General features: G+C 43.3%; 2 protein-coding genes across 6 annotated transcripts in view; one reads left to right on the forward strand and one right to left on the reverse strand.

The window, feature by feature from the left end:
* Positions 1-20,960, reverse strand: part of LOC118385796 (coiled-coil domain-containing protein 148-like) — a 47,305-nt gene extending 26,345 nt beyond the window's left edge. The window contains exons 1-9 of one of the 3 annotated variants that reach the window (XM_052521976.1): positions 20,872-20,960; positions 16,776-16,840; positions 16,051-16,172; positions 10,990-11,093; positions 9,249-9,343; positions 8,994-9,151; positions 7,038-7,133; positions 6,645-6,826; positions 5,284-5,422 (exon numbers count right to left, since the gene is read on the reverse strand). In XM_052521976.1, coding sequence (XP_052377936.1) covers positions 5,284-5,422; positions 6,645-6,826; positions 7,038-7,133; positions 8,994-9,151; positions 9,249-9,343; positions 10,990-11,093; positions 16,051-16,172; positions 16,776-16,830 — 951 coding nt within the window. In that variant the 5' untranslated portion in view covers positions 16,831-16,840; positions 20,872-20,960. Of the gene's footprint in view, positions 1-5,283; positions 5,423-6,644; positions 6,827-7,037; positions 7,134-8,993; positions 9,152-9,248; positions 9,344-10,989; positions 11,094-16,050; positions 16,173-16,775; positions 16,841-19,016; positions 19,102-20,871 lie in introns of those variants that run through there. The other 2 variants (XM_052521975.1, XM_052521978.1) reach the window with 2 other exon arrangements.
* LOC118385797 (plakophilin-4-like) overlaps positions 19,224-21,093 on the forward strand; it is a 121,747-nt gene continuing 119,877 nt past the window's right edge. For 2 of the 3 annotated variants that reach the window (XM_052521968.1, XM_052521969.1), the window contains exon 1: positions 19,224-19,386. In XM_052521968.1, coding sequence (XP_052377928.1) covers positions 19,332-19,386 — 55 coding nt within the window. In that variant the 5' untranslated portion in view covers positions 19,224-19,331. The remainder of the gene's footprint in view (positions 19,387-21,093) is intronic. The other variant, XM_052521972.1, reaches the window with a different exon arrangement.

The following is a 21,093-nucleotide window of genomic DNA, read 5'->3' on the forward strand; positions in this document are numbered from 1 at the left end:
CTGCTCTGCCCTGCTATGATCAAACAATACTCCCTTATCTCTCATGAATCACAAGGTGATGGACAATAGCTTACAATCATCCAAAATAAATCTCCAGAAAATGATTGCATGCAGATGGAATGGGAGAGTAGTTGAACAGAGCTCTATTAACCCTGGTACAACGACTGTCTTCTGCTCTGACATTTTTTGGTTGTTGCTAACTAGCTCAACTAGATTTTCAACTGGCTCAATAGTGAGTAGTAGCGGTCATGACTTCTCTAATCCTCATGTCCACAATAGGCCAATTTACAATGGCCGCATACAGTATGTCTGTGGATGAGCTCAGGGAATGATGTTTTCCAACAACATACAGACAAAGGGCAAATGTGCCAACAACACACAGCAGGAATGCAGTAAAAAATGTATGTGATTCATGGTATGTCTAATGGAGCAAAACGAGTATGAGGAACACACTGTTCTAGCACTCCCTGTCTTTATACATTATGAGAGTAAAGCTGCAGTGCCTTGAGAAAGTATTCACACCCCTTGACCATTTTCCACATTTTGTTGTATAACAACCTGCATTCAAATGTAATCAATTGGGATTTTGTGTCATTGTCTTTAGTGGCCTACACACAATGCCCCATAATGTCAAAGTGGACTTTTTTACAATGATAGTGTTTAACATAAAAAGAAAAGATGACCACCTTGTCTCTGTAGGCTATAAAAACAAAGAGTCGCACACTCTTATGTATAAACTCCCAGTCATTTATTGAGTAAACCACCAACGTTTCAGCATCACTGTGCCTTCTTCAGGGTAATGTCATGAATGCTTGAACCAGGTTACGTAGGCATTTTTGTTTGTTTGTTATAGCTTACAGTTTATTCACAGTTACCTCTAGCACCTCTACACTAAATCATTTTCTCTGGTTGTGCGTCAACTCATGCTTTTTATTACCTCATCTCTGTACCCCACACATACAATTATCTGTAAGGTCCCGCAGTCGAGCAATGAATTTCAAACACAGACTCAACCCCAAAGACCCGGAAGGTTTTCCAATGCTTCGCAAAGAAGGGCACCTATTGGTAGATTTTTTAAAAATCTTTAAAAATGCATTGAATATCCCTTGGAGCATGGTGAAGTTATTCATTACACTTTGGTTTGTGTATCAATATGCCCAGTCACGATAAAGGTACAGGCGTCCTTCCTAACTCAGATGCCGAAGAGGAAGGAAACCGCTCAGGGTTTTCACTATGAGGCTAATGGGGACTTTAAAACAGTTACAGAGTTTAATGGCTGTGATTAGGAGAAAACTGAGGATGGATTGACAACATTGTAGTTACTCCACAATACTAACCTAAATGACAGAGTGAAAAGAAGGAAGCCTGTACAAAATCAAAATATTACAAAACATGCATCCTGTGTGCAAACTTTATGTCCTGAATAGAGCATCATGTTTGGGGCAAATCCAACACAACACCTCACTGAGTACCACTCTTCATATTTTCAAGAACAGTGTTGGCTGCATAATGTTATATGTATGCCTGTCATCAACAAGGACTGGGGTGTTTTTTTTAGGATAAAAATAAATGGAATAGAGCTAAGCACAGGCAAAATCCTAGAGGAAAACCTGGTTCAGTCTGCTTTCCACCAGACACTGGGAGATAAATTCACCATTCAGCAGGACAATAACCTAAAACACAAGGCCAAATATACGCTGGAGTTGCTTACCAAGACAACATTGAATGTTCCTGAGGGGCCTAGTTACAGTTTTAACTTAAATCAGCTTGAAAATCTATGGAAAGACTTGAAAATGGCTGTCTTAGCAATGATCTACAACCAACTTGACAAGTGATTGAAGAATTTAAAAAAATGAATGAGCAAATATTGTATAATCCAGGTATGCAAAGCTCTTAGAGACTTACCCAGAAAGACTAACAGGTGTAATCTCTGCCAAAGGTGATTCTAACATGTATTAGCTCAGGGGTGTGAATACTTACTGTATGTAAATGAGATACTTCTGTATTTCATTTGATTTTTTTTACATTTCCAACCATTTCTAAAAAACTGTTTTCACTTTGTAATTATGGTTTATTGTGACTAGATGGGTGAGAAAAACAATCTATTTAATCTATTTTGAATTCAGGCTGTAACACAACAAAATGTGGAATAAGTCAAGGGGTATGAATACTTTCTGAATACTTTTTTTCGAGGTAGAAGTGATTGTTATAATTGATCAAAAGTGCACTGTCCAAGTGTCCAGAGTCAGTCGATCTTTCAGAAGAGAGTGCAGAACAAGGTCAAAGGTCAAACAAAGACCAACCATTAGCCAATCACATTCACAACACCATGCTCCCTTTCAAGTGAAACATTTCTTAAGAGACGGAAAAACTGTAAAACTGCAATTATTTCACAAAAGAGACAATTATACAAAGAACAGAGCCCTTTGTCACAATGGTTCAATTCATGTAGCTGTGCTTTTAAAACAACTAAGATGAATCAAAAGGCTACGTAATCAAAGCAGCAGGATGGCCCTTTTTCTTTTACAGCATTGCACTTCTTTCTTCCTGTTTCCTTTCTGAAGTAGGCCTGAAAGAGGTGGCAAACTGTTCGCCACATACAGCGCAGGTAAAGTGTGCTACAGAGGATACACAACAGATTTTAATATCAAAGCTTTGACTGGGCCGCTGTGGACAGAACATCCACGTTGACCGTTCCATATGTCTCCAACTGCTCTGCCCTGCTATGATCAAACAATACTCCCTTATCTCTCATCACATTTGCATGAATCGCAAGGTGATGGACAATAGCTTACAATCATCCAAAATAAATCTTCAGAAAATGATTGCATGCAGATGGAATGGGAGAGTAGTTGAACAGAGCTCTATTAACCCTGGTACAACGACTGTCTTCCGCTCGGACATTTTTGGTTGTTGCTAACTAGCTCAACTAGATTTTCAACTGGCTCAATAGCGAGTAGTAGCGGTCATGACTTCTCTCATCCTCATGTTCACAATAGGCCAATTGACAATGGCCACATACACTGAGTGTACAAAACACTCTTCCCATGACATAGACTGACGAGGTGAATCCAGGTGAAAGCTATGATCCATTATTGATGTCATTTGTTAAATCCTGTTCAATCAGTGTAGATGAAGGGGAGGAGACAGGTTAAAGGATTTTTAAGCCTTGAGACATGGATTGAGCTGAAATTAAAGATACCAGAAATGTTCCATATACACAAAAAACATATTTCTCAAAAATGTTGTGCACAAATTTGTTCACATCCCTTAGTGATCATTTCTCCATTGCCATGATAATCCATCCACCTAACAGGTGAGGCATATCAAGAAGCTGATTAAACAGCATGATCATTACACAGGTGAACCTTGTGCACTTTTGTCACACAACTCAATGCCACAGATGTCTCAAGTTTTGAGGGAGCGTGCAATTGGCATGCTGACCGCAGGAATGTTCACTGTACACAATTCCTGTCCCAGTTCTTCCATGGCCTGCATACTCACCAGACATGTCACCCATTGAGCATATTTGGGATGCTCTGGATCAACGTGTACAACCGCGTGTTCCAGTTTCCCGCCAATATCCAGCAACTTCGCACAGCCATTAAAGAGGAGTGGGAAAACATTCCACAGACAACAATCAACAGCCTGATCAACTCTATGTGAAGGAGATGTGTTGCGCTGCATGACACAAATGGTGGTCACACCAGATACTGAATGGTTTTCTAATCCACGCACCTACTTTGTTTTAAGGTATATCTGTATTCCCAGTAATGTGAAATCCATAGATTAATGGCCTAATTCATTTATTTCAATTGACTGATTTCCTTATATGAATTGGAACTCAGTCAAATCATTGAAAATGTTGTATGTTGGGTTTAAATTTTTGTTCAGCATATGTTTTCCAACAGCATAAACATACAGGACAAATGTGCCAAATACATGCAACTGCGATGCAGTAAAACATTTCCATGCTTCACTTTGTGTCTAATAGAGCAAACAGAGTATGAGGAAAACACTGTTCCATCATTCACTGTGTTTCGATATTACGAGAATAAAACTACGTTTGTACTACTCACATTTTGCGTGTATTACGAGAATAAAAGTATGCTGAAATACATGAGCTATACTGTCTGATGATCTTGTCTTTCCTGTTCATCTTGGAGAAAATGTTTCACCCCTGGACATCCTTCTTCATCAGTTTGAGGTCAACGAGAGTTTGCCAAACATTGCAATGCCAAACATTACTTGAGGCAAGAAGCCTGCTTTTTTTCCCGAACAAACTTCACAATAATGAGTTAGGCCATTTTGCTCAAGGGACTGATTACCAATAAGAATTGAGCCAACTTAATTATGACTAATAGCTGTATTAGGTGCAGTCTGCACTCCATTGACTCTGGCTCTGTTTTGTCGGGCCGGAAGAGGAGAAAGGGAGAGCGCAGGAGGAAATGGCTAGATCTATCTCATCACAGCCACTTGAGGCTGAATGTGGCCCTAGGTGTAGCACCCAGATGGAACAGCTCTGAGAACAGGTCTGGGAAAGGAGAGAGAGGGGGGAGAGGGAAGGGACGAGGTCCTTGGCGGTTGTCATAGTGACGGGGGAGCGGAGGCAGTGGTGTGAGTGGAGGGCTGAGCTGTGTCCACAGACGGTGGCACAGCACATCCTAGAGCCTGCCAAGCACATCATTTACTAGACGAGCACCACGCTGACCAGGGAGATGAAGAGGAGAGACAGAGAGTCTCAGAGCTCTGGGAGAGGATGTGTGTCGAGAGGCAGAGAGAGGCAGGTATTCAGTCGATTGCAGATAGTGGATTTTGATTGCATTTGATTTGAGTGCATTTGATTGTATACCAGCCAGAGTCACCTTATGGCTGGGTGAGTTTTTTTCTCAATCTGTGCTGTGTGCATTGGATGTGCCCTTGGTATGTGTGTATGTAAAGGGGTGTGATGACAAATCACTTTGCTGGGCTGTGTCCCAAGTGGTACACGCTTAGAAAAAAGGTGCTATCTAGAACCAAAAAGGGTTCTCTTTGAAAAACCTATTTTGGTTCCAGGTAGAACCCGTTTGGGTTCCACGTAGAACCCTTTCCATAGACGGTTCTACAGAACCCAAATGTGTTTTACTTGGAACCAAAAATGGTTCTCCCATGGGGAGAGTGTACCCTATTCCCTTTATAGTGCACTAAAATGTACATAAAGGTTATACTTTTGATCAGGGCCCAAAGGGTGCCATTTGGGACGCATACATAGTAAATCCAGAGCTGTTACTGTTGTTTACTGACCAGCTCCTGTCTGGATCTGTGGGGAAACAGTCTTTGCAACAAGTCCATGTAAAGGGCTCTGTGGTTGTGCAGATCAGGAGGGTACTGGCTCACAGTCATCTGGAAGCGGAGATGGTCATCTGCCGACCAGCCACAGAACCTGGAACAGTTTGGAGCAAAGAGAAACATGTGTGGATCACCTGCTGCAAACACAACAAAGCACATGCTGAGAATTGTTGTACAGTGACATCCACACAACGTCTCATTCCTGTCAACATTACATTTTCACCAAAGAATGTCTGCATGATAAAGATCTGGGGTTTTCTTTTGTGTGTGCGCGTGCGTGTGCCTGTCTGTCTGTCTGTCTGTCTGTCTGTCTGTCTGTCTGTCTGTCTGTCTGTCTGTCTGTCTGTCCGTCTGTGTCTGTCTGTGTGTAGCTGTGTTTAGCATCAATGGAAATGAATATTAGTATGAGTAGATTAGTAGAATGCATTGATGTAATCAACCCCCTGGTGTGTTAAGCATAAATCATAGTCCCCAGACGCTGAGATGCGACAGTCTGGCTTCCCATTGTGATACAGGTACTCTGAGACCACCATCCACGGGGGACGCACATCCCGAACGAGCACCTCCCCACAATTCCCAACCGTCGCGTCTCCCAGTATGTGTCCTCTATTCATTTGAATATGTTGACAGCTGGAGAAATTGCTTGAGCTGCGCCGAGAATTTAAAAAAAGAAGTACGAACGCAAACGGTCCAACATTCTAGAACACTGCTGTGCGTACAAGTTTGGTAGACTGACAGAACCTTAAGACTACCTGTTTTTAACAGCCAGCCTCCCTAGGGAGGGTAAACTTGTTTTATGTGTATAAGGTCTACGGTACCAAGCTGACTCTTTCATCTCTTTGTTCCACATCCACACTGTGCTCTATCATTATGTCACACGGCAGGATCCCTCTGCATCAACACCGGCGCTTTGCTTTGATTCGTTTTGAGCAAGACATCAATTCAAAATGGCGGGCTATCAGGCAACCCCTGCTTCAGCTCAGGAGGATCTACCCGCTGGACACAGACGTCCGTTCAATGTCTAGATTGAGTTGTCAGCTAACGTGAATTCAACGTGAAATCAAACATTTTTTAAACCCTTGTCGTTGGATTTAGATTAGAAGGTGAAAAAAAAAGATTCTTGACATTCCTTGACGTTGATGTCTTTTCTTTGTTGCAAATCCAATCAGTTTCCCACGTTGATTAAAAGTCATTTACGTTCACTTTTTGTTATTTTTTTTATGACGTGGAAACAATGTTGATTCAACCAGTTTGTGCCCAGTGGATTCAACCTTCAGGGTGAGACTACTATAGTTGTGATCAGCGCAGTTCTTTACCTATCCAGGCCTTGTAGGCGATCCTGTACACTCTGCAACCTGGACTGGTACTTCTCAGACAGGGATTGGAACTCCTTGATCAAGGAGGCTGTCAGTCCAGGGTAGGGGCAGTCTATATTCAAAAACTCCTCTGGAACCTGGTCTACCGGCACCAGACAGTCTGCAGTTTTGGTAGAACTCTCCTGCAAAGGACAATGCGGTTATGTCTTTTGAAATGACATTGTGAAACATTAAGGCTGGATTTGTTGGCAGCACAATCAAACAGTGTGGCAAGAGATAGGGTTGAAACATGTTTGAAATAAGGAATCTTCCTAACATAATCTCTGGAAAAACCTGTGAATTTGTGGAAAGTTATCAGAATTATGCAACCCTAATGGTGTGAGACCTAGGTACCTCCACTCCCAGGGACAGGATGTCTTCCTCTATGGCCAGATACTCTGTGTGAAGTTTTCTGTTGATGGCATCCTGCTGGTCCTTCACAGAGTTGACCTGTGCGTGTGTTGAGAAGATCTTTAGATTCACACGGACGGTGACCTCACAGACACAATTCTTTAACACAAACACACTCTTGTTTCAAGGAATTGTTACTTCATTTCTCTCGTCTCCCCTACATCTGAGAAATATCAGTCTGCCCTCCTCTGATGTCCATCATGGTATAGGGGCTCTGTATCTGATAAAGTGTTGGTGAGAGGAAGTGGAAACGGATGTCTCTGTTAAAGTACACGATCCACAGAAATGTCACATTTCTATTTTCCAGTGTTGTTTTGCTTTATCTTCAACTTGGTGGACAAATAACAGTGAATCGTATAATCAGAGCAATTCACTGAAGCCAAATGATCTCTAATTATACCCTCTTTCCATTTCTAACAGGTTTGATTTTTGATGCCACTCAGAGAGAGGAAAGCAGTCTATTGTGCAACAGTACATACTAGATCGCAAAGAAAAGCATTAGATTGTCCTTCCTCCTGCACATGTTCTCATTCAAAACGTACAGGAAATGCGAGGAAAGGAATGGCATTCAATGTTACTACCAAGGTAATCATGTTCAAATATATCATCCGCCAGCATCATTTGGGTTCAGGGTAATGTATTAGAGGTGGACAAATGCATGCTTACACCCAATGGAGAGAAACTATTACAAAGGTGACTCACAAGAAACTCCGTATTTCATCTCCACAAGAAACTCTTGATTGTGTTCGTTAACACTTTATGAATGGCTCTCGCTTGACTGATGACATTATTCATCGAACGGGGTATGCACTGTTCCAAAACATCACACGTCACACGTCGTTGTTCTCAGCGGAAAGAACAAGACTTCAACAAGTGTAGAATCACTTGGAGCTGTAGTTGAGAGCTTCAGTTCAGTGCCCGTCAGTAGAGTAGTGCTGAGTTGAGTTATTATCGTTTACCTTCTAACAAGCAGATGGTTTTAAGCGTGGCTGGTCAATGGGTGAAAGGAGAATGGGAGAGGAGAGAAGAGACAATGAAGAGAGAGAGAGAGAGAGAGAGAGAGAGAGAGAGAGAGAGAGAGAGAGAGAGAGAGAGAGAGAGAGAGAGAGAGAGAGAGAGAGAGAAGAGAAAGAGAGAGAGAGAGAGAGAGAGAGAGAGAGAGAGAGAGAGAGAGAGAGAGAGAGAGAGAGAGAGAGAGAGAGAGAGAGAGAGAAGCTCAATTGTGGTGAGGCTCTCAGGTGGGCAGGACTGTGTGGGGAAGACAGCAGGGTCTGGATGAAAGAGAAGAGAAATGGGGAATGAAGATCCGCCAGAGACTGACTCACTCACACAGGGGCAGGGAGGCAGGCAGACAAAATGGCTGGCAGTGTCTTCCTCATCCCCCTATATGGCCCGGTTTTAAAGACACCCCTCCTGCCTGCTCTTAATCCCACCATTCTCTCCCAGAGCATAAAAAAGCCTCCAGGAGTCAAAAGGAGAATTCAGTCAATAGCGGTGACATACGTAGCATGGATTTCGAACAAACACCAGATTCATGAGGAATGAATGCTGCACTGTGGGTAACCTGAGGACTTTTGTGCGAAAGGAACAGGACTTTGATTTATTTCAAGTCTCTGTAGGATCTGCAGAGCATTCACACTCTCTGCTACCTGCAGAGAGTGTGAATGCCTTAAGATTCCTTGCGTTATATTGTGTGGATAAAAAAAACAGAGATGGATATAAGTAAGTTCCTCTGCAGCTTTCTGAAGCAGTGGGCACAGATTGCCTCAGCTCCTCTCTCAGGTCATATCCCAAATCCCTTATTTAGTTCACTTCTTTTGACCCGAGCCCTGGTCAAAAGTAGTGCACGGGCATAGGAAATAGGGTGCCATTTTGGGCAGCGACCATGTTGTTACATACCTGGTGCAGTACCTTCTCCCAGTCTGCCGGCTGAGGAGGCTGGTGCTGCTGCTGGTGTTGGACTTCAGTCAGTCTGTACTGCAAGTCCTCCCTCAGCTGCCAGATGGGCTCCACTGTGGCACACCTGAACACATCCAGCTCACTCTCCAGAAGCAGTTCTAATGACACACACACACACACGTAAGCATAGTACTGTCTCACTCTATAGGGACTGGAACAGTATCTACGCACTCAGGACTGAGAGAGGTTCTGTACCGGGGTCCAGCAGCTCAGAGAGTACTTCCTTGTCTGTTGTACTGCCCAGACCATTCAGTCCCAGAAACCCTTGCAGCTCAGCTTCAGCCTTTTCCCTGCATCATGAAAAGAGAGCAAAGGGAATTCCATTAGGCATAGTGATACTGTACCAGCACTACAGGACACATCCCAAATGGCACCCTATTCCCTATAAAGTAGACTACTTTTGACCAGGGCCCACAGAGAATAGGGTGCCACTTGGGATGCATCAACACAGTGTGTGGCGCATGCTCATACATTAGTCCCAGCTAAAATCGAATGGGATTGTAACTACGGAAACAAACCCTTTCTCTCCTCTCTTACATAATCAGCACACTAATGAATTCAATGGATATGTGCTGGCGCTGTGGTGCAGCCTGTCTATCTGTGTATCTGTCTTCATTACAGGAACCCACGCTTGTGTACGCCATTAACCTTGGATCTCTCCGACACAGTCATTACCCCGAGAAGCGGCAGCATGCGCCCAGGAGCTAGCGCTGCCCTTCTCACTTCACAACGCATGACACCAGCGGGCCGCGGCAGCCCAATTCTTCTGCTTCCTCTGCCTCATCATCACACTAGGGAAAGTATCTGTTGCAATGCCACAGCAGCTAGCACCTTCCACTGAGACCCCCTCCCTCACTCGTTCTTGCTCCCTTTCTTCCCTTCTTTCTTGCTTTGTTTATGGAAAGCCATCTTGAATCTCCCATTTTATAGGGGCTTATTTTTTGTTTATTTTATCTTGGAGAGGTGCTGGCCAGACCTGTTGGCCGAGTAGGGCGGGTAAAGACTACAGCACAGTATTTGGTGTAGTGGTTCATGGTAATGGACGTGATGGGCAGAGTGCGATGGGCCCAGGGGGTCTTAAACCCCCTGAATGAGACATGAGCTCCCCTCCCCCCAAATGAAACAAAGCCAAACTTGGAGGGGGGAGTGCTGTAAATAATGCTAATTTGACCATTCACCCCTTTGTTTAAAATGCTATTTGTATTGCTGCAATGGTAAATATGAAAATAAAAGCTTATTCCAAATGAAACAAACACCCCCCACCTCTGTTTCATGGTTTAAACCACTTTTCCCATGTTGCTGCACTTGTCATCCTGGCACAGTCCCGTATCTCAGCCCCTTTTCAGGTGTCTCAAATTTTCTTTCTACAAAAAAAGGTCATTTTGTCAGCAAGACACACCAATTAATTCAGGCTACAAGAGTGTAGACCCAGTGACCATCGCTGAATGTCATTACACTTTTGGGTGTTTTGTCTTCATTAAATGGTGCGTTTTGGATGCTGAAATTATTTTGGAGTGGGCGAACATGCGCAGGAGGCCTACTTTTTGAAGTGATTTGTTTGACAATAAGATGAAAACATCATTACTGGTTGTGTTAATGCCAAATTGACAGGTAATATATATTTTTACTGTTAAATGACGTCTTTACTAAAAAATAAGGAGGTCGTGTGAAGAAAGGGGCGGCAGGGTAGCCTAGTGGTTAGAGCATTGGACTAGTAACCGGAAGGTTGCAAGTTCAAACCCCCGAGCTGACAAGGTACAAATCTGTCGTTCTGCTTCAGAAACAGACTGTTTCTAGGCCGTCATTGAAAATAAGAATTTGTTCTTAACTGACTTGCCTAGTTAAATAAAGGTATAATTTAAAAAAAGAGAGATCCCCCGAATGCCATGGTATAATTCACACTCTGGTGATAGGTATGCTGGGAGGGGTTTCTTACCCTGCATTGGCTAGTTTGATGTTCTCTCTGCTCCACACCTGTCTGTGCTGCCTCAGTAGGGAGCTCTCTTTGGTCTCCTTGGCTGTGCGGAGAGTCCTCTTCACCTGAAAAACAGATCTTATATCAGCCTATGATTATCATATAATCACTGATATCATTGTGGCAAGTCATGACCAAAGCAAAGACGGCAATCATGGTAGATTATGATAGCGTCCCAAAAGGCACCCTATTGCCTGTAAAGTGCACTTTATTCTGTATTCACTTTATATTCTTTTTTTTAGCAGGACCTATGGGTAAGATGAGTAGGCGTCTAGTCAAAAGTACTGCACTATGTAGGGAATAGGGTGTCATTTGGGACCTAGACTACCTAGACTATGAGTAATACATGTGGTATAAAACATGACCAAAAAGGAGTGTCCTCCTTAGTGCTCTATGTTCCTAGCTGAACAACACAGAATGAGAGATTGATACATTTCTCCTTTTCACGCATTATGGCAGTCACGGACCAGGATGTCTTGCTCCCAGACAGACTAAATAACTGTTTTGCCCGCTTTGAGGACAATACAGTGCCACTGACACGGCCTGCAACGAAAACATGCGGTTTCTCCTTCACTGCAGCCGAGGTGAGTAAGACATTTAAACGTGTTAACCCTCGCAAGGCTGCAGGCCCAGACGGCATCCCCAGCCGCGCCCTCAGAGCATGCGCAGACCAGCTGGCCGGTGTGTTTACGGACATATTCAATCAATCCCTATACCAGTCTGCTGTTCCCACATGCTTCAAGAGGGCCACCATTGTTCCTGTTCCCAAGAAAGCTAAGGTAACTGAGCTAAACGACTACCGCCCCGTAGCACTCACTTCCGTCATCATGAAGTGCTTTGAGAGACTAGTCAAGGACCATATCACCTCCACCCTACCTGACACCCTAGACCCACTCCAATTTGCTTACCGCCCAAATAGGTCCACAGACGATGCAATCTCATCCACACTGCACACTGCCCTAACCCACCTGGACAAGAGGAATACCTATGTGAGAATGCTGTTCATCGACTACAGCTCGGCATTCAACACCATAGTACCCTCCAAGCTCGTCATCAAGCTCGAGACCCTGGGTCTCGACCCCGCCCTGTGCAACTGGGTACTGGACTTCCTGACGGGCCGCCCTAGGTGGTGAGAGTAGGCAACAACATCTCCTCCCCGCTGATCCTCAACACGGGGCCCCACAAGGGTGCGTTCTGAGCCCTCTCCTGTACTCCCTGTTCACCCACGACTGCGTGGCCACGCACGCCTCCAACTCAATCATCAAGTTTGCGGACGACACAACAGTGGTAGGCTTGATTACCAACAACGACGAGACGGCCTACAGGGAGGAGGTGAGGGCCCTCGGAGTGTGGTGTCAGGAAAATAACCTCACACTCAACGTCAACAAAACTAAGGAGATGATTGTGGACTTCAGGAAACAGCAGAGGGAACACCCCCTATCCACATCGATGGAACAGTAGTGGAGAGGGTAGCAAGTTTTAAGTTCCTCGGCATACACATCACAGACAAACTGAATTGGTCCACTCACACTGACAGCGTCGTGAAGAAGGCGCAGCAGCGCCTCTTCAACCTCAGGAGGCTGAAGAAATTCGGCTTGTCACCAAAAGCACTCACAAACTTCTACAGATGCACAATCGAGAGCATCCTGGCGGGCTGTATCGCCGCCTGGTACGGCAACTGCTCCGCCCTCAACCATAAGGCTCTCCAGAGGGTAGTGAGGTCTGCACAACGCATCACCGGGGGCAAACTACCTGCCCTCCAGGACACCTACACCACCCGATGTTACAGGAAGGCCATAAAGATCATCAAGGACATCAACCACCCGAACCACTGCCTGTTCACCCCGCTATCATTCAGAAGGCGAGGTCAGTACAGGTTCATCAAAGCTGGGACCGAGAGACTGAAAACAGCTTCTATCTCAAGGCCATCAGACTGTTAAACAGCCACCACTAACATTGAGTGGCTGCTGCCAACACACTGTCATTGACACTGACCCAACTCCAGCCACTTTAATAATGGGAATTGATGGGAAATGATGTAAATATATCACTAGCCACTTTAAACAATGCTACCTTATATAATGTTACTTACCCTACATTATTCATCTCATATGCATACGTATATACTGTACTCTACATCATCGACTGCATCCTTATGTAATACATGTATCACTAGCCACTTTAACTATGCCACTTTGTTTACTTTGTCTACATACTCATCTCATATGTATATACTGTACTCGATACCATCTACTGTATGCTGCTCTGTACCATCACTCATTCATATATCCTTATGTACATATTCCTTATCCCCTTACACTGTGTATAAGACAGTAGTTTTGGAATTGTTAGTTAGATTACTTGTTGGTTATCACTGCATTGTCGGAACTAGAAGCACAAGCATTTCGCTACACTCGCATTAACATCTGCTAACCATGTGTATGTGACAAATAAAATTTGATTGGATTTGATTTGATTTGGCAAAATGGTCTTTATTCAGCAGTTTAGTTCAGTCCGTGTGTGTGTGTGGTTTTGTCCTTGAAATATTTACTTTGAAAGCTTCATAATCTGCTGCAATTCATGCGAAACATTATCACTGTTGAATACTTGAAAGGAAAATACATTGGCAAATTTAAATATTCCGGTGGAACATGCATAACATATATAGAACAAAAATATAAACACAACTCGCAACAATTTCAACGATTTTAATGAGTTACATATAAGGAAATCAGTCAAATGAAATAAATTCATTAGGCCATAATCTATAGATTTCACATGACTGGGTAGGGGGCGCAGCCATAGGCCCACCTACTTGGGAGCCAGGCCCAGCCACTGGGGAGCCAGGCCCAGCCACTGGGGAGCCAGGCCCAGCCAATCAGAAATCGTTTTTTCCCCACAAAAGGGCTTTATTACAGACAGAAATACGCCTCAGTTTCATCAGCTGTCCAGCTGACTGGTCTCAGACAATCCCGCAGGTGAAGCAGCCGGATGTGGAAATCCTGGGCTGGCGTGGTTGCAAGTGGTCTGCGGTTCTGAGGCCAGTTAAACATACTGCCAAATTCTCTAAAACAACGTTGGAGGCGGCTTATGGTAGAGAAATTAACATTAAATTATCTGGCAACAGCTCTGGTGGACATTCCTGCAGTCAGCATGCCAATTGCACGCTCCCTCAAAACTTGAGACGTCTGTGGCATTGTGTTGTGTGACAAAACTGCATTTTAGAGTGACCTTTTATTGTCCCCAGCACAAGGATCACCTTTGTAATGATCATGCTGTTTATTCAGCTTCTTGATATGCCACACCTGTCAGATGGATGGGTTATCTTGGCAAATGAGAAATGCTCCCTAACAGGGATGTAAACCAATTTGTGCACAAAATATAAGAGAAATAAGCTCTTTGTGTGTATGGAACATTTCTGGGATCTTTTATTTCAGCTCATAAAACACGGGACCAACACTTTACATGTTGCGTTTATATTGTTGTTCAGTATATATAAAGTGTGTGTTTCTGGTGGGAAAATAAAGAGGGGTGAGTATCTTAATATACTTTCATTTATTTGACTTTCTCTTGTAAAAAATAAGAAAACAAACAGAGGCAAACCACTGCTCTCGATTGCCCTGCTAGAAGCCCCAGCCATTAAAGTACGCTGTCAATTCTCCCTTTATTATGTGTTGATCTATGGATTTTATCAGGAGCCCCTCCTGCAAAGATGTAAGGCCTCAGTATCCAGGACACTCCCACTCTCTTACTGGAGAACCAATCATTTGATCACATCCTGCGGCAACTCACAGTCATTTATTTCCCCTCTATCACTGTTGGGAAATCCACAATAGAAAGCCTGCCTTTCAGCGGGGCGGGCGTATGCAAACACTGGATGCCTTATCTGGTCCTTGCAGAGAACTGAATTGGAGCGAGCCATGGGCAACCATAACAAGACACTAAAAAGCTGCTGCCACAGTTTACCAATTAAAACACTGCAGGTCTACAAGCATAATCCCCATGGCCCCTAGGGTTAACTTCTCACAATGCTAGGATGCAGAGAGATGAGAACTTCAAACAGCTTTATGGTTGATCCTCCTGCAGACTCATGAATATTCAAACTGCTAATCCAAATCTTTAGAATTTTGATATTCTTCTTTAATTTTATATGTTTTGGAGAGCCCATATAGGTTACGTAATGGTCTGCTGTTTCATAGTCAATCCCTTCCTCCGGATCATTGGAGAGGTTGTGTGTGTCTGTGTCTGTGTGTGTGTGTGTCTGTGTCTGTGTGTGTGTGTGTGTGTGTGTGTGTGTGTGTGTGTGTGTGTGTGTGTGTGTGTGTGTGTGTGTGTGTGTGTGTGTGTGTGTGTGTGTGTGTGTGTGTGTGTGTGTGTGTGTGTGTGTGTGTGTGTACGCCCATGATCTTCAAATTATTAATGCAGGTCTGGATTGTGATTCAGAAAGACCTCATGGCTTCTCATCTGAGAAAGAACAACAACTCTATATAAATATGTCTTCAGAAGGAAATTATGTGCAGTGCAATGATCATGCAGAGGCATGCATGCACTGTCTCAGTCTTTTACCGTCCCATTATATGAACAGGTCTATCACCCATCAACTCTCTCCATACAGAAAGTTGCACATACATAATTAGTATGCGAGTTGCTTGTGTTATTTATGTTGCCTAAAAGAACAGCTGAACTACTTCATGAACGTGGTAGCTTGCACCTAAGGATGTTCAAGAACAGACTGTACTTTGGAGTTACTAAATATACAGTATATCATACAACATTACATCTTAGACTTCATACATTCATCAACACTTTGCCTCTGGTATCGTATGAACTACTAACCAGGACTTGTATCCATGAAGCTTCTGTGCAGGAGTGCTGATCTAGGATCAGTCTAGCCGTTCAGATAGTAATGAATACTATTATATGGGCAGATCAGCAATCCTACTTTGAGACTTTATGTGGATTCGGGGCCAGGGCGCCAATATTCCAAAACCGTCTCAGAGTAAAAAAATCAAGAATATCTACCTTTTGAGCAATGTGTGCAGACTGCAGTTGTTTGGCATCAACTATGGCTTGTAGTTTCTCATATTCAGCCGGTTTATACTTTGAGCTTCCAAGTCCATCCTTCATCCGTAGAGTCAGTTTTTCTATATCAATGAAAGAAAGCACCAGATATACAATATAGCTGTGTACTAGTAAGCATTGAGCATGTGAAAAGTGCATGAACTGTCAATCATTCAAACAACAGTCAATTCTCAATTCTTTCCATTTATGGCAGAGCAGAGGAAGTGAGATGGAAATGGCACATCCACTGCACATCCACTGTCCTATAACACTGATGTGCGTCTTTGTGTGCACCCCAAATGGCATCCAATTCCCAACGTAGTGCACTAATGAAGTCCCGCACTACATAGGGGAAAGGGTGCCATTTAGCATGCAGTATTCAAGATTAGCTACGTCCTATAGAAGGAGTAGAAGGAAGGAAGGAAGGAAGGAAATAAACATGTCAGACAGACAGGTCCTGATTAGTTCGGCTGTGACTCCAGGAGACGGGTGAATAAACACAGGCCATGCTGCCACGGACGGGGCAGGCATTAAAAGGTGTTGGTTGAGACGGCTGAATCTCCTAACACAGGGACTTGAGGTCAAATTGTGCTTACGAGAGCAGCAGAATGTGAAGTCAGTGAGTCTAGAGGGAAGAGCAGTAAAAGCAGCCAGCGATGGTTTGGTTTGGAGCTGAGCTGACTTACCTAAATCTTCTGTTCGGCAATTGGTTATGAAGCCACGTAGGTCTCTTCCGCTCATCGCTTCACATCTGTTGATCAGTAGTACATGGGGTTTTAAACAAATCCTTTGGGGTAACACTTCACATGCATTTGCCCGTATACCTGTGTAATAGTAACCCCCAGTTACATAATTACCTCGTAACATCACTGTAGTAATATGCTATGTAACATTACACCATTGTAATCACAGCATTTTAGCAAGTAATATCAGCTAAGGGGAAAACATGACTATGTAAACAGAAGGTTGTTTAAAGTTTGTATAGAGAGGTCACCACTCCTACCTCGTCACCGTTCCTGCTGTTGCTTTGATCAGCTCATTCGGCGGATTAAAACTTACATTGACGAACTTAATGGAGAAAACCACTTATCACAAAATGTCTCCCAAAACAGCTGATTCAACATTCAGGGTCCTACGAGGTTATAGAAATAGCCTATGAATTCTCATTAGTGCTTCAAAGTGTCTGAAAGTCAACGACAGACTGTGCTCCTGTAAAGAGACACGTTGGAAAATGTATTGGGTTTATCTAATGTGGAATATCCGGCTACATACATTTTGAATTTATCATGTACATTACTTATAATATAATTATTATGGTGTGCTTTATTTTGGTAAATGACACTAAATAAAAGTGATTTCATCATAACCTCCTAAATACATTTGGAATGCATTATGTAAATGACTTATAATATAATCATTATTGTGAGGTTAATTATCGTTATCGTTGACACTAAATAAAAGTGAATTCATCATATCAAAACTGACAAATGCACAAACAAAACGTCTCAGCTGAAGACTGACATCAAATGTTCTTTAATAGATGAAGAAATCAATTTGACATGGTAGGACTGTGGGAGGGTGTTAAGGAAAGAGCAAAAGAGAATAATAATTTATTCTTAATTCATTTGATTATTCTTTTCTTCATGCTGAAAGTGTGTGTCTTGAGGTTTCTCTACGAATTGTATTGGATTAATTCCAAGGCTACCTAAAGTGTGGAATACATTTTTTCAGAAAATAAAGATCAATGTCCATATCAATGACCCATGCAGATTGTGAGACATTTTGGCTTGGATATACATACCACTGATCCCGTGGTTTATAGGTTACAGTGACTGGATTAAAGTGTGAGCACAGGTGAGAGGAGAGGGCATATGGTGCTTTACACTCAATGTCGACTCTTCCTATACGCAGACTATGTGCTGCGCGTAGGGCTCTGCGACCGCTAGGGGAACTCAGTCAGGGTCTCAACTTACTGTTGAGAGTTAGAAAAGTAGAATACACAAGGTGCAATTTCGACATTTCGTAGTGCATCAGAAGTTTTCCGGTTGTTATTTCAATCACTTAATTAGCTCCCGTCAGGTAACATTTTGTAAAGTGACTGTTCTACTGGATGTCATAAGGTGAATGCACCAATTTGTAAGTCGCTCTGGATAAGAGCGTCTGCTAAATGACTTAAATGTAAATGTAAAATGTAGATTGCCAAGTAGGTAGTCTAAAATTACCAACCGGGCACACGGGGCATGTGTTCAGGGGCCCTGACCTCCAGGGGTCCCCCATTGATTTTGTTCGTCACTCTCACATAGATATCCAGCCCAGCCCTCATATGAACAGAAATTTGCTTTAAATCTGCAAAAGTTTCTCACCACCTCCTGGCAAAATGGGGGGAGACACCGTTTGCCCGCGAGGTGGCAGGGAGAACCAAACCTAATTTATGACCCCCCAAATGGCTAGAGGTGGCGTTGCCTCAAATCCCAGATAAGATCTAAAGATCTACCGTCTCACTAGAAAGTTCGTCTCACGACAACGTTGATGTATCACGTCTGTAGCCTACGCTACGTATCGGTAATATGTTTGTTTTTGCATTGGAGCTCTGAAATATAGGCATATTCTGCAATAAGTGGGAACATCATGAACTGCTCTCAAACTTTGCCAGCGCCGTTTCAAAGTGAGTTGACACTCGCAGAACCCACATGTACAGTAGAAAAAGTAGCATAGTCTACACTGTGCACTGCTCACAAGCCTACACCTGGCCCGTATTATTATATTTTACATCGATTTATTAGGCCAACTCACGAACAAAATTAATCCACGCTACTATAAGTAGCCTACATAAAGGGACAGACATTGGTAAACAATTTGGTTTACCATACGATTAGCCTATACCAAATATGTTCTACTACCAAAGACGTGCCTATACCGTATCCTACCTTATTATTGTCACCTCCGCAGCATAACATGTATTTGGTTGACAAAACGTGTAACCAAGGCAACTACTTTCCCCTTGCCATTGGTCTATTCAACAAGAGAATCACCAACGAAACGCCCTCTTTTCCAAACCAGAGCCAATGAAGACTGAAAGCTGCAAACCTACAGCGAGGTGACGTCATGCGTACTCGTGTTCCTTCAGAGTGGACGTGGTTTGCGAAGAAGGGGTCTTGTTCTTCACTGTGGAGGCGAGTTTCACCGCCCGCATGTATGGGACTAGGAGCGGACTTGTTGAGGTGCTACTTCGCTGAAGTTACATGCTCCAATGTGGATCCGCGCCAAAACACAGCGATCACAATAATACTCCTCAAGGTACAGACTTGCTTTCATTGATTCGAAAACCATCACAATATATTGTACAAGTAAAGCATCTGTACTAGACGAGCTCTGATTCCAGTCCTAAATTCGTTTTTTAAACCGTAACAATTACCGCATGTGTTGTTGCAGTGCCAGCCTTCACATATCAAGCAAGGATCGTAGCTAATGCACACTAATAATTCTCTGGTGACTGATTCACTACCACGGTACACCTCCGAGGGACCTTCACTGGGTCGTGAGTGTCGCGTTTAGGTGCGCTTTGATACATTGTGGCCGAAACTTTTGATTTGTCCATTATTGTATCAGGTGGACGTTACACGAAGTGCTACTTTTTATATGACTATGAGTTACTTTGTATACAATCTAACAATCGCCCTTGAGACCCGGTGATCGAAAAGCACCAGTAGAGAATGAATAGGTAGTGTGGGAATCTGAGGAATGCGAGGTCGCTGAGGGGCGGGAGATTCTTCCCTACTACATCTTTATTTTACCAAGTTTATTTAGGTTTAAACTCACGACTGTATATTACATGTCCTTACCTAGTCTAACTGTCTACACTTGTCTTTGGCATTGATTATACTTTTTTTCCAATTCTCTAATCACGTAGCCTAGGCCTAGATAGTTTTACAGTTCTGCACCAATCCCGAACTAAAACCACCTTTTTAGTCACGCTCCAGAGAGTGACTCACTCGTCCCTTTAAATTATAATCGGCGTATCTACCATAAAATACATGTGTTTGGGATGGGCAATTATTGTGGTTCCTTCGTACTGTTAAACGTGTTCATGTTTTTAATTTCAGCTCGACTAGTTCACGTGTCCCATACATAGCCGTTTTATGGATTCACGCAAATCGAGGCGAAGCATGTTAGGGCAGATTGATACTAGCTTACTCGAAGGGAAAGTGCAAGGCGTGTCCGTTTGAAGCTCGGCGAACGGTCATTTATTTTCAGTATTACAGTGGAAGGAACGGTGGAAGTTTAGTGAATACACTATTGCCTACATGCCTCACTCCAATCACTCACTGTCCCACTCAGGAGAGCAGCAAAACTGTGCCCTGCTATTTCAGAGATGCGTAGCCTACTCGGAACTTTCTGACGTCTCCACGTTTCCATTTCAAGCATTCATTTAAAATTCACCTATGGGAATGTGCACAGATATCTGAACTAAAGGCTGCATAGGAATGACAGAAGGTAGCCACAACATTTTAGAGTTGAAATGATTTCATAATCGATATCACCTGAGTGACAAGTGACTGTATTTCTTGCTCACCCAAACAACTCAAACCTTACTGGAGTAGTCTGCTGTGCCATCGTAAAACGTTCACAAGATGGATAGCGCTACTCTGTTGCCTTGCATGGGAAGACATTTACAAGAGCATATGAAGAAGTAGACGCTGAAGACCAGTGCAACCAACTGCCTCTGGACACTATGCATACGATAAGAATTGACTGGTATCTTACGTCTCACAAATCTCTCACCGTGTACACGAAGGCAGAGACAAAGGATGTCCATGGTTGTCAGGGCAGCCGAACCAACTGGTTGCTTTTGGGTTTGTGCGTTTGCTGCGGAGATTTGATTGACAGCTGCATGAACTACTTATTTGTTCAGTTCTCCTTATTTACCCAATCACATTTGGTCCAGTTGGTGACTTGCTATCTTTGGTGTGCATCACCTTGTTCAAAAGAACATTTTGGTTATTG

Source organism: Oncorhynchus keta, chromosome 7, assembly GCF_023373465.1.
Source record: "Oncorhynchus keta strain PuntledgeMale-10-30-2019 chromosome 7, Oket_V2, whole genome shotgun sequence".
NCBI lineage: Eukaryota > Metazoa > Chordata > Actinopteri > Salmoniformes > Salmonidae > Oncorhynchus > Oncorhynchus keta.